This window comes from Ctenocephalides felis, unplaced genomic scaffold (genome assembly GCF_003426905.1).
Source record: "Ctenocephalides felis isolate EL2017-DRISC unplaced genomic scaffold, ASM342690v1 CF-g0.4_SCAFFOLD_01492, whole genome shotgun sequence".
In the NCBI taxonomy this organism is placed as follows: domain Eukaryota; kingdom Metazoa; phylum Arthropoda; class Insecta; order Siphonaptera; family Pulicidae; genus Ctenocephalides; species Ctenocephalides felis.
Window position 1 is genome coordinate 1,438,922 of NW_020537646.1, and position 17,663 is coordinate 1,456,584.

The window sequence follows — 17,663 nt, forward strand, 5'->3', positions numbered from 1 at the left end:
ATAACTGACACAACCAGCAAACCTACACCATCCACTACCACTAAAAGATCTGTGTTTGAAAATAAACAAACACAGTCATTTAATATTCCTGAAACAGGCTCTAACAGACCAATTATTTTACCAAATCCAAGTGGAGTGCCATGGAAAGCTGAAGAAGAAGTTGTAGGTACAACTGAGGGAACAACTGAGTTTCTGATTATAATTCCTCAGTGGTTTCTGATGATGATGGTGAATCCTATCGTAACGATTTTGAAGATAGTAATAAAACTGTCCAAAAAGAAGAGCCGCCGGTTTATGTAACGACAGACATAACAACAAACACAATTCCAATTAGTACCTATACAACAAACATATTGAAAAATATACCCATTAGTACCACATCCACTACATCCACTACATCCACAACAACTACACCACCTCCAAGTACAACGCCAGAACCAAAAGGCATTGTCCCTAATACTAAAACTGATATAAAAAACAATTCAAAGATGAGAAATCAGAGAAAGAAACATGAATGTAACAGTTGTATATCGAACTACTTCAAGTTCAAATAATAACACTTTAGTTTCTGGATCCAAATTATCTACAACAGAAAAAACAAATACACCTTCAGCAATTCCCAGTACTAGTCCTAAATATCCTAGCATTATTTTTGAAACTACGATACATCCCAGTAGTACAAAGAGCACTCTTCGAATACCTGCTAATATAACAGAGAGTATATCTCATAATAATTTTAGTTCTACTTTATCAAGCACGATACCAGCACCAAAACCTACAAGTTCAGCAAAAGTTAATTATATGGATTACGCAGCTTCAAATAAAGCACCATCTTCCTTACCATCTAGCCTTGAAACAGAAAATCCTGTTACTGCAAAAAGTACTAGAAACAGATTTATAGCAGCTGTAAAGGAAAACAAAATCACAACTTTATGTTTCTGGATAAGTTTACAACAGAAAGTGCTGAAATAAAACCACAACAACTTATGACACAATTCTCCGGAATAACAATGAAGTTTATAATGGAAATACATAGGATAAACTTTGCCACATACGTTTTGGCCGGACTGGGACTGGTACCAGTAATTCTAATCACAGTTTACGTTGTGTAAAACTGCTTAACAGAGCCAAAAAGTTACCTGAAGATTTGGAACATTGTGCAAAAGACAGCACCCCTATAGCCAACACTGCCGTTGATGACGATTGTGATCTATATTCTGTTACTAGTGAATATCATTTCGATAGGACGAATTTGAGATTCAAAAGTATTTTGGGAGAAGGTAATTTTGGACAAGTGTGGAAAGCAGAAGCTGATGATCTTACCGGTCATTTTGGGTCTACAAGAATTGTGGCTGTGAAAGCAGAGCGGGATGAAGGTGGTCCAGGATTGAGAGCTGAGGCCGAAATTATGAAGAAATTGGGACAACATATTAACGTTGTAACATTATTGGGATTGTGCATGGAACAAGGTAAGATATAAATGGTAAACTTACAGACATAGGTAACATCCAATAAAATACATCTTTATTTGCAATGTAAAGAATATCGAAACATACATAATGAATTTGAGAAGCTTTTATAAACAGGTATTTGGCTATATCAAAACATTTATTCTACAATGAATAAATTCTATTAGATCAAGATAAATCAAGCAAAAAGTGATATACAACAGGTTTAAATATTTTATGTTCTATCAATTACCTTATAAACATTTTCAAAATCATGTTTCGTTATTAATTATCACTTTATTAACAATATTTAAACAGAAATGCATATAATTCATATAGTGAATATAAATTCAAATATAATACGAACTTATTTCATCAAAATTTCAGAATTATTATAACTAAAATTTAATTTTCACAATTTTATACGGTATTAAGGGGCACAACTAGTGTGAAATTTTCAAAAAATGGAATTTTCAATTTTTTCATATTTCGATAGGTTTAAACGCGTTTTTCTCGAAACAGCATTTTCCGAATTTGCTGCAGCGATTACTCAAAAACAAATGATCCGATCACTATCAATTTTTTTTACATATTCTATATATAGTTCTCCGTAAAATAAACTATTGATTTTTTGATCGGATCAAAAATCGAATTTTGGCAGTCCAAAAACGACCAAAATTTTGGGTAAAATTCGACTTTTTTAAAAAAAATGCCTTCATTTTGTCAATTTTTATTTTTTTCTTTATCGTAGTTCATTTTACAGACAATATTATCTTGTTTAACGAGATTTTTTTTTAAATTTCATCCACGTAGAAGACCGGAATTACTGCAGTAGTGAAGGGCCTTTCTTTGTGCCGCCGTTGGAAATCGATAACTTAAAAAAAAATTTTTTTTTTCTTCAAAAATTTTACTATGTATTCTTAAAACTTGTATAAATATATTCCTGAACTTTTAAAATGATTGATAAAGTATTTTTTTTTAATATAAATTTCCAAAAATCACCTCTTTTTTAGGCGGTTACACTAGTTGTGCCCCTAAAATCTCAATTTTCATTAACTGGGTCACACATCTGGCATTCGATGCTACTTTTCTGGATACCACTTACACCTAATCTTTAATTAATCTTAATATGGATAAAATTGCATCATTTTCATCATTTCATCAATTAAAATTAACATAAAAAATAAACAAATTAACAAGGAGTTATAAAGAAATGAATAGTTGATATAATAAATTAATCATTTCCAAGGTAACCTTTGATATTATTTTTTATAACTTAATATAGTAGTTTAGTTTCTAATACAGATTATTATAGAATGATATTCTATAGATACTTGACAAATTAAGATATAATTTTATGCAGAGCATTAACAGACGTCTATCCTAACCAATTAGCATGTCGTGTATACCTGGAAAACCAGACGGATCTAATATAGTTTAATTAACTATAATACTTTCATTTTACTATAATTTATTGATCTTTCACCTTTAGCTTTTAGTTTCCATTATAATATTTTAATTAGCTCTATTAAATACGCTACTGGGAGTATCTATTATACAAATTTTTAATCAACTATTTTACCATATACTTGTCAGCATTATCTACTTAATATACTAATATATACAGATTAAATAATGTGTAATGTGTAAATAGTAGAGCAAATAAATTTTTATTAAAAAAAATTACATGCATCACCCGAGATGCATAGATATAAGTGCAATGAGATGCAAACAAGACGTTACATAATTTACAAATAACAATGGGCAATAAAATTATATCTGTATTAATAATACACGGATATAAAACATATGTATTATTATTATTAACACATGCAATGTATATTAACATAATTAATATTCTAATTCCAGTATTCGTATTACCATTTAATTATGTTATTTCAGAACCTCACCTACTAATAATGGAGTACGCAATGCGCGGCCGCTTGCTGAGTTTGCTCCGAGCCTGCAAAGGCCCTGATGGAATTCGCGAAGAGCGCGATCGAACGCCTCCTATTGCAAATATCCAACTGACCGGCTTTGCTCTCGACATAGCCAAAGGAATGGAATACATTGCTGCTAGAAAGGCCAGTAATAGTAATAGTAATAGTAATCTATATTATTTATAAATAAAGCAACGCGTGCAACACACTTTTACTTTCCGACAAATGCATTGTGACTTCAAGCGCTTTCGAACTTGTTCGAGATTCGTCATAGTTATCATTTTTTAGTCATTACTCTTCAGATATCATTACTTTACTTTTTACAAAATTTTTTTCTTTAATTAATATTGTTTTATATTAAATGTCCAGTCCGTGCTCCAAAAGACGTATTTTTAGAATATTTTCATCAAACTGTACTATTACTTTCTGAAGCTACTTTCAAACTGGTTGGATGTGATCTACTTTACACATATTAATCGTTTTTGCTAATATATTAATAAAACAAAATTCGTAGTCTAGACGGTTACTCTAGAACGATTTCTATTAAAATTCATGACCATTTTTACCATTTATGTTGCGAGAACTAGAATGCAGGCGTAAGATTTTGAGAAGTAATTTATATTGATATTCATGTGATAGTCATCAGTATATAGAAGATAAATATAAATTGGTAGTTTTATATCCAAATTAAAATTTGTATACACTTTTAAATTTTTACTCTGTATAGTTTTTCGCAAGTAATTTTGAACGTTATAATTACAAAATTATAATTTTTCAGAATAGCAATACTTTAACCCTTTCCACTCGGATGCCGCAGCTCCGTCGGCAAAATTCATATAAATCTCACAATTCTCGAATGGAAAGGGTTAAAATGAGATTTTATTGTAAACGGTTTGGATGTGATTTAAGTTTAGCATATTAATTATTTTTGATATTATATTAATAAAAAAATTCGTAGATCAGACGGTTACTTTAAAACGATTTCTATTAGAATTTATTAGATTTTGAGAATAGTCATTTATTGCATATATAGATCTTGAATATAAGTTGCTAATTCTGTAGCAAAATTAAAGTTTTGTTAACTATAAGAGTGAAATTTCTAAGGCTTACCTTGTAAAAATATTATTTTTAAAAAAGACACTAAAATGTAAACTCTGATGGGATATAAAAAAATCTAGAATAATTCTAAATTACCCCTAAACTTAGCTTGACAAGATTGCATATGAGAGCAAAGAAATGGCAAAATTACATTGGATTTAATTAAATATAAATATTTTCCAAAATGATACATTTTCTACCACACTATTGTTAATATTTCATCATAAAATTTTTTGAATCAATTTTGTAGTATAGAAAACATGCCATTTACATGTTTTCACTATATAATTTTCTAGATCTACCTCTCTTATTAGACGAAGTATGAAAACATTTTTCACCTCTAATAACATATTATACATAATAAATCAAAGTACGTCAGCAGGATATACACGTCATGAATATCATATTATTACAGATAATTACTAAAGTTTCCAAACAATACCTTTAAGAATATGCAAAAAAATCGACCTTTTTGAAGAGCTATTGTTATGTGTCTATAGTACAATCCTAATATATAAATGGATATAGAAAATTCTCTATATGGATTTTAAATAATTGTATCAAAATAAGAAGAAATTTGAGAATGCATGTACCTAGAATGTTCTGTGTTATTTAATTAAGTGTTATGGCTTGTAGACTATTGTAGCACGATTCCCATAAAAATATTAATAAATATAAATCTGCCTAAAGACAGGTCCATGGTATGCGATGATCAGAAATTAAAGATTCTCTTTTCTTTCCTTGTTTATTATTCTCATTACAAATTTTATTTACCTTAATCACCTTTTTGCACTCTTATAAATTTATGATTCTTTCCAAAGTTCTGCTTCCATGTTTCCTAATCCTGTGCTTCGTTTACCTATTTCTTATATTTTTACCCAATTTAAAAAAATCACTTCTATAAACAATTTTGCATTTCAATTCCTTGAGAAATGCAGTATTCATTGGATCAATATAGACTTGTCCTTCCTAATAAACCAAAGATTATCGCTGCAATCGCTTGTTGCCATTATTATGAATGATTCACAAAAATAGTTATTTAATCTATAATTAATATCAAGTACCACATGCATATAGTTTTTATTGTATATATCATATTGAGTCATGCACAATAAATATTTTCTAATTATCGAAGAGAAGGCTGCCCACGAGTATGCATAAGAACAATAGATTTACCTGATGTTTAATATTCACAAGATTGATATGCATTTAGCAATCATTATATGACTAAAAATATTGGTAATGCTATTTAATGGGATTGGGAGACTAAATTATATGTTATTTAAGTATAATTTAGATATATTGTTATCATAAATCCTAACTCGTTCTTTAAGAAATATTATAAGGTGATCTAATCAAATCGAATTATCAACAAATTAGAAATTTTTCACTGTGATGATGATTCTTTACCTTTTAACTTACCTCTGTCTTTCAATTTCATTTCTCGAATTGCAGATAGTACATCGAGATTTGGCTGCTCGAAATGTGTTAATTGACCACAATGGGGTTTGTAAAATATGTGACTTTGGCATGTCTTTAGACCTGGGAACGGCGAAGGTAATCTCTCTTCCCAGTGGAGCAGATAGCGCCCGCCGCAAGAGAAGAAGGCCTTTGCGCAGGCTGAAATTACCAGAGTCGAGGACAGTAGGTTAGTAGTTATTTTATAAATATTGATTTGTAATTTATAATTTTGAAGTTGGTAATAATGGGATAGTTACTTGTTTCAATTTTTTTTAATATATATTAATTTATAAATCTTTCCTGAAATAGACAACAAGTGAAACTGTAGGAGTTTGGATGATCCTCGAGACAGTTTTTGTAACTGCCTAAATGTGTTCTTATTTCATTGTTTTTCTATTGTGTTTATATCTTTGTTGTGTTCTCTAAGTAATTTATTTTGGCATCCTTCAATTTTTATTAAGTTTGATTTGGAAACTGATCCCCATAGTTGTACACCGTATGTCCAAATTGGCTTAATAATAGTCAAATTGTAATTATAATTATGAATTTTAAAGTTTTTTTCTGCCAGTCCAGCACAATTGTGTGATAAATGACGATATCAACGTCTTAAATAAATATTGAAATATTTTTGCGGTTTTGCAATGACCGCAATTCACCAAAATTAGGTCTTGTTAATTTAATTTCTTTATTATATGTCACAAAACATTTATGCAGTTTACTTGGTCTCATTTATTTGCTATTGAGATTTGGGGTATGTAAAACATACTGAATCATGATTTCTTGACACAATTTTTGTATTTACTTTATTTATTTAGAGTGCAGTAATTTGCAACCTTTGTGTACAAAATACATTTAATTTAATTTTAATTTAATTTGCAATACATGAGACTTTTTTATAAGATTTAACAGTATACTTTAAATGAGCTTAGCATATAAAATATATTTTTTATATATAGAATAGATAGAATCTCACTAATCCGGCAACATTAAAAACCAGACAGTGCCGGATTACTGGATTATAGTGAAGAAGTCATAATTTTTAATATATGATATTGGAAATAGCGGAAAATTTGACCAATTTTAAAAAAATGTTCAGTGCTTTGGTCGTCCAGGGTATTGGATTGTTGGAGGTGTCGCTCTATTAATCTACTTATCTAATTAATTTCATAATTGATTTTTAGCAGGTGCTAATACAAGACAAAGACCAGCAATGCCCATCAGGTGGATGGCACCAGAATCGCTACAAATGCATCTGTATAGCACAGAGACAGACGTTTGGGCATTTGGAGTTTTACTCTGGGAAATTTTCACGTTGGGTAAGGTTTTAAATAATTGAAATTATGTGAATTTCTTCTCAGATTTATTAAGGACGTAGGTTTTAAAATCATAAAGGCATATAATCAATTTTATGCAAACTTGATCATAAATAGATTGAGTAAACTCTAAATTCAATTGAAGACGTGTCTGAACATTTATTAAATCCCATAAAGCTGCCATTATCTACAGACAACCGTTACCATTAGTAAAAGCACGTTTTATAGTTATTGGTTGTATTGAATTTAGAAACACAAAATCTATTAATAAATTCTATAATATCTAACGTTCTACAATTAAATTATATGATGATTTTATGGCGCATTTTGAATAGCTAATTTATTACTGCTATTGCGTTTTCAACAATTAATTGTTTAAATACCATTTTCTAATTGTAAGATCAATTCGTATAATTGATCATAAATAAAAGAATTTGGATTTCATCAAGAATTTAATATGCGTGTTGCAAAATAGCAAGAAACGAGCCAAGATTTATTATAGTACAAGAAATTCAGATTTTAATTAGTTGATGTTGATTGACATTTAATTACTCCGCTTTAATACTACAGAACATTAGTAAGTATAATTTCACCTGTTACATAATAAAAGTTAATGTTACGTTGAGTGCAGATGATTTATGATTTATATAAAAAAAAACATTGAAGTGGTGGTGTTGGAGGTTCAAATGGAAGGTTGAAGGAGTTTAGAGAATAAATACAGCCATTATGATAAAAAAAATTCTTTATCTCAGGCTGCACGCCTTATCCAAACTTAAGTGGTCGCGAAGTTGTTCGCCTGGTGCCTTCTGGTCTGCGGCTCGAGAGTCCTCGTAGATGTTGCGGAACTTTGCTGAATCTGATGTCCAGGTGCTGGAAGTCGGACTCGGCACAAAGACCGACTTTTGCCGAAGCCCGGCACGATCTGACCGCCCTGCACCGTGCAGAGTCTGCCGCCCTGGACGCCATGGACGATGCCTCAACGACGGACTGTTTTGATGTCAGTGGATTCAGCGAGGACTACGAAAATGGAGTTGTGTATTTTGATAGGCGGATTTCGGAATTTGAATGTGATATTTGATTTAGGCTCAAATTGCACATCGGGAAAATCAAATTATTATCTAGCTTTGTGCAATTGGGAGGGAACATCGATTTGCAGATACTTTCTTGAGCAAATATTTTTATATTTATCAAATGCATAGTATGGAAAAGTCTCTAGATACTTTGGTCTAGTACCTGGATTATAGCGAAATTAGCCAAATTTTCAATTATATAAACAGAAAATTATTTAGGCTCAAATTGCACATTGGCATTGAATTTGTCCGAAATTGATATTTCTAGCTTCGTATAATTGTTATTAGAAGCATTGATTTTTTTTTGGAATACAAAAAGGCGTTCAAGTGAAGGAAAAATTGATTTGGAGATAATACTTGAGCAATATTAAAAATTTATGGCAAATTTGTTAAATTGATGCTTTGTTTTAATATACCTGCATTAGCTCATTTTTCAATCATTTGCAAAGAACAAGTTCTATTTATTCGCAAAGCTGGAATTTTTGTGAAACATTCCAAAATTTTTGTAAATTGATATGTTAAATAGTATTATATATTTAATTTGTCGTTGATATCAATTCAGAAAATAAATGACTTGATAATTGGGCGAATTATTGTAAATTTTGAATATTTGTTAGTTAATAATATATAACGTTAAGTTCTTAAGAAAACCATTTAAATTTTTAAAAATTGAATAAATAAGAATACAAAATATTTATATTCCAAATTTTGCTTAGAAAGCATATTATTAATATTATTATTATATTTACATTCATATTTATTATTAACCTGAGAAATTATGATAGAATTGATTTAGGTAGATTAGGAGTATGAATAAGATATGCACTGTTTATAATTTATAATATGTGATAGAAGTTATATATTTTATATTACATTAAAATCAGTATATTTTGAATATTCTAATATGAAAATATTGTGCAGCCGATAGCTATTTTGCAATTTTAAACAGTACAAATTCTACAAAAAGTGGAAAGAGATACTTTATTGATCCAAAATGACTTGTAAATAAACAAAAATTTATATAGAGTAATTGGAAATAGTCTGATATATAATTATTCATGTTATATTTGCATTATACAGTTAATGTTTAAAATATTTTTGAAGAATTTATTTGGATTATGATCCAAAATTGTCAAAATCAACCAAAGATGTTGAATGACAAAATTTATTTTAAATATATGTACATATTGTTTTACAATGGAGCACTTGAAAAATAGTATTACTACATTGATACGTTATTTATAATCAACATTTTAATATTATTTTGCTTCATGATTTTTCATATCATCACACTCACATCTAAAAAATTGTATATAAAATTATAGTTTGATGGCTAGCAAATGATTTTGCTAAAATGAATATTTTATTCTATGGACAATATTTTAGCATTTCAATTTTATTATTCATCAGTTAAATATATGAGCATTCGTTCATAGCTCGTTATTTTAAAAGAATATGAATTACTATATGGACCAAAAAAAATTAAAGGACTGCGTTACAAAATAATTTAAAAAACTTAAATATAGCACTGTATAAATTAAAAATATTATGTAAAGAATATATTAACTATAAGTTTAAGAAATACACATAGAATGTGCTACAGAATATCGCAGTATTGAATCTTAACAAATTAATTAATCGGAATTAAAAAATTAAATATATATATTTATGTTCTAGTCTTGTAAATTAAATTACACATGATTTGTAATAAATTAGCCTTTATGACAAAATGTTGATAGTTGTATTTGTAATATGTTTGTATTTTCAGAAATAAAAAAATAAAAATATTCAACGTTTTTTGAAAGATTTGTTATATTATTAAAATTTATATGCTAATAATCTCAACTTTTGATGTTTTCTTTTAGGATTTTATGAAGACTGAAAAATTCAGTTATTACATATATCGCAGAATGAAGTAAAATATAAATCATTTGATTTAGAAGAATTAATATATATTTAGTTGAGGAGAGAAATGAGATGTGGAAATATATGAATATTTTGATATCTGAAACACCTGAATGACTACTACTATTAATACTTGTGTACAAACAGGTATGATAATACAGGTGAATTATTTGTTGGTACAAATTTATATATATATATATATATATATATATATACAGTTAACAAAATTATTTATATGCATGTACGTGTAAATATTTTTTTAACCTTGTTAAAGTATATCTAATACAATTTTTTACTTCTCAAAGACAAAGTTTATGTTTTTGCCAGAAAATCCCAATCGTTAGTTGCAGGCTTTCTCAAAGTTTTTTAGTCATTCTGAATCGTTTGAGACCAAAATTGTAGAAATTATGTGAGCTGAAAGTTTACGTTTTTTCCGAGGGGTCTGCACCAATTTTAAAATTGATTTGATAAATCTGGATGAGGAACCGCGATGATTATTTTTGCTAAGCATTTTTTTAGAATTAACAAGAAAGTGCAAAATAAGTATTCCAGGTTTTTGTCAAAAATACTCAATAGATTTTGAAAATTCGAAAACTTTTCAAAAATATCAGTTGGAAGACATGTTGGTTAATTTTTGGCAAATATTAGTCGGTCTGCTTCTTCGCAAATAGTACACACAAAAAATGACAATTTCAGGGAAAATTGATCAGGGAGTATGGTAATAAAGTTCATGATTTTAATGAACATCTTACAATATCATAGTCTAAGACAAATGGTTCAATTATTATCATTCATGAAAACATGAAATAATGAGCTGTGATTTCAGGACATACACTAAAAACGATCTAAGTACAGATTTTATATGTTTGTTTGAAAGACCAAATTTTTCATTAATTAAATCGATTATTTACACATGTCGATAAGTTCATGCAACTCGCTTTGGTAGAATGCCACTTAAACCTTGTTTCTAAAAGATTCTTACATGTTGGCATAAATTGGAAATTCTTTAGAACATTTGTTTCATCCAACAAACGTTTGCAAATCTATTACTGATGATAAATTATGTTCTAAAGCACAGTAAACCTAGATAAAACTTGTTTATCATTATAAAAGTGACCGCGTGTTATTCGCTCAAAACCGGTGAGAAATTGAATGCTAACATTGATGTTTTTCAATATAGTTTTCAAAAGTCTCATTAAAAAAATTAATCGACCGATCATTGCCAAAAAATAATCAGGACCTTCCCAGGCTGCTCCCCAAATGGAATTGAAAACTTTGGATGGATAATAATATAATACAGTATATTATTTATCATGGATCATACATTTATCATTTATCCATACATTTATAGTTTATATTATATTAGATTTGTCAGTTTGTTTTCTAATCAAGATCATGTTCTTGACGGATGTCCTGAAGATGACAATAAATAACGTCGACAATAAATAATATTTTTTTAAAAAAACATTTTGGTTTTTTTGTTATTTGTTGATGTCCTTATTTGAAAATCAGCACAACAATATATAGGATATACTTTTGTTTAAAATTTTAGAAAAACTAGAACCTTGTTTATAATCAAACTGCACATCAGTAGTATGAAATTGAGCAATCATGTTGTCAAGACCTTTGGAAGCAATTTTATCCTCATTCACCAAGTATTTTACTTGTCATTATTAAATCGACTCTATATTACATATTATTAGATTCTTCACCTGTCCAGTAGATTCATTTATTGGAGGTAAATTAGTCATCTGAATAGCAACTAGATATGTAACTTTCACTGAAAGTTGTCTGATTTGCTTCATCAAGTTGATATCGGATCGCATTCGATTATTTTTCTACCGCTGCACTGGTGCAGGAAAAATTGAAACATGTTTTTGAATAAGTAAAAGTAGTAAAAGTTAGAAATACCTATGTAAGTATTGCAAGAAAAATAATAAGAAGAACTTGCACTTGAACCTGAATTCATTTCTAATAGTTGCTGCAAATTTCATGGTTGGGAAATCAATCTTTAGAATAGGTAGATGGTAAAGCGATTGAATTTGGAATCTTGATTTTTATAGAAAAAAAAATTAAATTTTCAATTGTGGGTTCTAGTTTGCTTAATGGATATTGTTCTTTTTGTATGAAGTATCCCAAAAGGGATATTAATTTTATGGCTCTATTCATTTATATCTTGCCAGAGTAGTTCTTTTTCAAACTTTCGTATGGGTATAATACCTATCAGATTTTTTTTTTTTTTTTTAAAGTAAGGGTATAATATATTATAGTATGAAGCAAAATTTAGAGCAAAATAATGTTAAAATTTTCTCTCTATTGTTCAATTTTTTGGCATAAACATATAATTTATTTCAATATTTTTTTATTAGTTTATTGGCTTCTATGTAATATAAAAACGAGCTTTTGGAACTACATAGAATAGTTATCAAGATAATAAAAATAAAATATTTTATATAGCTACAAAAGCTGAATACGTTGAAAAGTTGTTTTTTTGGTTGACCAATTATTATATAATATGAAATTATTTCCTAAGATTTTGGAGCTCTATCTAATATTGATCAGAACAATAAAAATTATGATTAATAAAAAACTGAATTTTATGATATATAAATACAGTTCTTATATAAAATTAACCATCATTTTTATCATCCAGATAAATTAATAAAGTTGGTTATTAATCTGTTTTTTTCTGGTTGACCAATTATTATATGAAATTATTTCCAAAGATTAATTGTGATTATAATTTTTATAACAATAAAAAGCAACGGTATGAAGTTTTGATGATTTTTTGAACTCATTTTGTTCATTACAGATTTTATCAAAAATTAATTGCAAGTTCAGCAAAAAAGTTTTGTTTAGATCCAGAATAGAATATAAAAGTACTCATTTCACGTTTTAAAATATTATGAAGAAAATTTGAGTAATGTGTTTTATCATTTTTGATAATGAAAAAATCAAAAATGGTAATTTTTGCATATCTTTACGTTTTAAGGTCTTCTAAACATTTTGACATTTTTGTTAGAAAAAAATGATGTATGTGTTACTCGATTTGAATAATTTATACAAAATTTCCAAAAGATTTTAAAGTAAAGAAAAAATCAAATTTTTCAAAAAGTTCATTTTTTTTTCAAAAAATTTAAAAATCTCAAAAATTGATTTTTTTCATAGTTAAAATAAAATTGAATCTTTCGTAAAAATTATAATTTTTGTACGGAAAGTTCCAGCAATTTGCCTTAAAGCATGATGCCATGCACCACTTGTTTAACTCTCTTTCAATATTTGGTTCCAAATATTGTAAATAATTACACCAAATATTTTTTTAATATTTTCTATTTTCACACATGTGCTTTTGAACGAAATTATGAAATTCTTAACGAATGTATGAAGATACAGGCTTTTTGTGTTAAACAAACTTGAAATAGATTTCACATGAGCTTGTTATTAGAAAAACTTTTCTACATCTGTTTATATAGATATTATTTGCAAATAAGAAAACCGCAGTATTATTACATTAAATTGTCAGATTTCATGTTGAAGAGATTTAGATAGAAACTGCGCTCGTTTTGATTGACATATTTTATATTTATTTCTATTGGTGAGGCGAACAGGTGTTTTAAGTTGAGGAATTCACACTTTTCAAACACAATGTTTCTCTTGAACAATTTCTTGAATTATAATAATTGATATAAAATTCAATCAAATCGCATTTCATATTTTTTTTATAGTGTACGAGTACTTCTTCGAATCTGAAAAAGCAATCCTAAAGGTTTTCAAGTTTTAAAATTTTAAGTCATTTCTGAACTCAATTACTATTGTCAAATATTCTTTCTTAAGATCAAAGATTTTTTTTATGAATTAGCAGATATAAATATATCTGAAAATATATATTTTAAATGTTAAAAAAAATTATTTTTCATAAGAATTATTACTAAATTCATGTCCTACATTTTGATTCACAGAACAAACATTCCATCAGTTTTACATCTCTAACAGCAATCTTCAACAATAATTATGTGATTAAGAGATTAAGTACTTCATCTTTTTCCTCATAAAGATTTTAAATATATGATGTCATTTATAGCATTTGATCTAATTATAAATCCTATCTCAAAAGTAACGGATTTTATTTGCAAACATTTCTATACGTCGAATTTCAAATTATATTCATAACGGTTTATATTTATAACGTTTGTCGCAAATACCAGAACTTCTTAATTTCCATACAGGAATGACAAGATGATGATATTGTTCCATTTGTCATTGATCATTTTATTTTTATGCATTTATCTTCGGAAAGAAAGTTAATTAATGAAGAAACTGGCGCTTGGGGATAAAAATTGTGAACGGAATTGATTTATGGGCAATATTTTTTTGTTTTTGATATACATTCATTTAACATAACACTCTATATTATTGAAATATGTATCAGTTGAAATGATACATATATCATATCATACATATGAAATCTATAATTTTTCTGTTTTGATAAACAAAAGATTTTGGCAACAGATAGATTTTGCATAGCCCAGAGCTGTTTTTAGTTCATGGTAATGAAACAAATTCATTTACTATTTTCCGGTGTAAGTATTTTTATATTCGAAAGTTTTAATAAGTAGTCTAATTACGGATTAACATTTCCACTCGCCTTGTTGACTTTCATTTCAATCAATATCTACATTTTTGTTATTATCTTAAATTAACAAATAACCATCAAAGTTGTCTATATTGTCTATAACTCACTACTCTCAATTAAATTCTAGTCGTTCCAAATTAAACTAAATCTAATATAAATTAAACTTTCAATGAACCTACTTAATTTTTCAATCCGTCTTGCGTATTTCTGCTTACCTCATTGCTAGATAATTACCGAGTAATCTGATTTAATTTTCTCGAATGATTTAATTCGGACGCTGATGATGATGTTAATTTAAATTGATAAAAAAGAGAAGTAAAAAGATATTTATCATTATGGCTGGTTACAATTGCTTTGTAATCTCATGGTGATGAGACGATCTGCTTTTTTATTTCTTTCTGGGCGCCGACCCATTTCATCGCTTGATAATGATAATGATTCTCAAACTTAGATAGCAGAAAATGTGAAAAAAATTGTAAACATTTAACTAAATCTTTAATTTATAAAATTTGACATGTTATGACAATATTTTTTCTTATTATTATCTGATCAAGGCTGACTCGGATTGCCACATTACTCCCCTTTCCGTGCCTGAGACAGATTCATTGTAGAAGTATTTTTGTACTTTTTTGACAAGGTATCAATCATTTTCATTGGTAAAACTACATCGTACTATAACATACTCTGATAAAAAAAAATTTAATTAATAAATTTTTTAAAAAAATCTACTCCTTATAAATGTTGTATATAACTATCTCCAAAATTTTGACAATCAATTCATATTAAATATACACAATTTTTGTCTTATCTATTCATGATGTGATGATTTATCTGTTAATGATAAGAGATGTCTTTTAAGCAGATCTTGGTTTGGAAACCATTGATTTACCAGGAAGTCCAGCAAAGTGACGACTATCCAACATAAACCATACTGTACCTACGATTTACCATGTACCGTGAGCCGATACCGGTGCGTTCGACTTTCTTCACAAACCGACGGAGCGAAATTTTAATGAGATAGCTGGTAAAAGATTTACTTTTTATCAAGAACTAAAAGATTTATAAAGTAGTATATAGCAACTAAAGGTAAGTTATAACTTTATTATATTTATAATGGACAAGGATAATCCTGGACAAATATTGCTTCTAGAACATCCCAGGACACATGGTGGTAATCCGGAACATACAGTAGAAATCCAGGACATACAGTAGAAATCCGGGACAAACAGTAGAAATCCGTGACTTCTCCGGTCAAACCGGGACGTATGGTCATCTGAGAATAGATCAATATCTTACAGGAATAAGTACGAATTATATTTAGGAAAATAAATTTAGCTAAATTAATTGCTTATATTCAAACTAATTAGACTAGGGTAGTGTAAATGCAATATAATCTTCAAAGAATACTCAAAGTGATTTATAGATTTGTATGTAGATAATAAATATTATATAAAAATGAAACCGTCGATATTTGAACACATCAATAATTCGGTATGCAAACAAGTATGTATATTGTATGTCAATTTTCATTCAGAAGAAATATTTCTTTTTTTCTACCAGCTCTCCCATTATCGCGGGATCAGCGTCGCCACGACTTCTGCCCATCGGGTTCGTGCGCTCTGCTCATGTAGGTACAAGACCATAACGGAAATCTTAAACTGTTGAAGAAATGACCGGTTTTAGAGAGCTCCATTGTTTTTATAAGGCAAGGTAATTAACAATCATTATTTTCAATGAAGATTTTTTATGTGTCCTGGAAGCGCCGTTGCCAGTAGAGTTTTAGTTAATTGTCAATCACTGACAATATGGTGAGAAATATATGCTAAATCATGTACAAAAATTACTAGCAAAAATCATACAGACGTTAATAATAATGATTATTTATATATATATATATATATATATATATATGTGTGTGTGTGTGTGTGTGCGTGCATGTGTATGTATGCATATGAGTAAAATGTCCTATATGTTAAAAAACTGTTTTCTGGCATCCATCTAGCTATTAAATGAAAAACAATGCAATCTCTATTTGGCTCTACTTAAGGGCAATACAAATATTCCACATATCTTAACAAATACCAATAAACATCTATTTTGTACAACTAAAATATAAAAACAATTTTTATCATATTAGAGTAATTTTATTAGAAATTAAATATAATAATAAGATTATATTAGATAATTCGGTTAGATCCTTATACTGGCTATTCGTGCATAACTTCAAGCTATCCCTAAATAATAAAGTTCTGATGTACATAGTCTCCATAAACCCGTTTGGACCTATGGGGTTGAGCTTTGGGGAGGAATCAGTAAATCACGTATCAAGTCCTTACAAGAAAACAGTCAAACATTTTTGAACTCATCTGCTTCTGGTATGGGTCAATCTTATATATTTATCTCTCTATTTATCTATATCTATTATTACTTATTATTTATTTATCTATATCTCCTGAAAAATATTGAAAAAGTAAAGAGTAAATATAGTAAATAAGAAGTACAACATATTTTGGCCGGTTTTATAAACATGTAAATACTACCGTTGCTGTCGAATCCTCAAGAAGAAGTAACTAGTAGATCTTCTTTAAGGAAGTAGTGATCCTCAATTGAGGGTTATTTACCAAGTCCATTTTTTATACTCAAGTAACGGACAACATGTTATGATTAATTAGACAATTAGACGTAAATAATATATATAGTTATGAATTCAAATTTTGATTAAATTAAATTTTAAAAATGTTCTCAAACCTAACTTGTTTTACCTATTAATAATTAGATAGATGCCTATAAAATCT

The 17,663-nt window shown here is 28.2% G+C and overlaps 1 protein-coding gene and 1 long non-coding RNA gene across 2 annotated transcripts in view; both read left to right on the forward strand.

Moving 5' to 3' along the window:
- Positions 1-8,648, forward strand: part of LOC113370187 (tyrosine kinase receptor Cad96Ca-like) — a 12,255-nt gene extending 3,607 nt beyond the window's left edge. The window contains exons 3-10 of the mRNA XM_026610858.1: positions 76-166; positions 211-516; positions 566-960; positions 1,037-1,469; positions 3,351-3,532; positions 5,942-6,134; positions 7,129-7,263; positions 8,013-8,648. Coding sequence (XP_026466643.1) covers positions 76-166; positions 211-516; positions 566-960; positions 1,037-1,469; positions 3,351-3,532; positions 5,942-6,134; positions 7,129-7,263; positions 8,013-8,338 — 2,061 coding nt within the window. The 3' untranslated portion in view covers positions 8,339-8,648. The remainder of the gene's footprint in view (positions 1-75; positions 167-210; positions 517-565; positions 961-1,036; positions 1,470-3,350; positions 3,533-5,941; positions 6,135-7,128; positions 7,264-8,012) is intronic.
- Positions 8,649-10,245: 1,597 nt separating this feature from the next.
- On the forward strand, positions 10,246-16,089 carry LOC113370673. Its single transcript, XR_003366607.1, has 3 exons — positions 10,246-10,382; positions 15,731-15,954; positions 16,019-16,089. It is a non-coding gene; the product is annotated as an uncharacterized LOC113370673 (long non-coding RNA).
- The last annotated feature ends 1,574 nt before the right edge of the window (positions 16,090-17,663 follow it).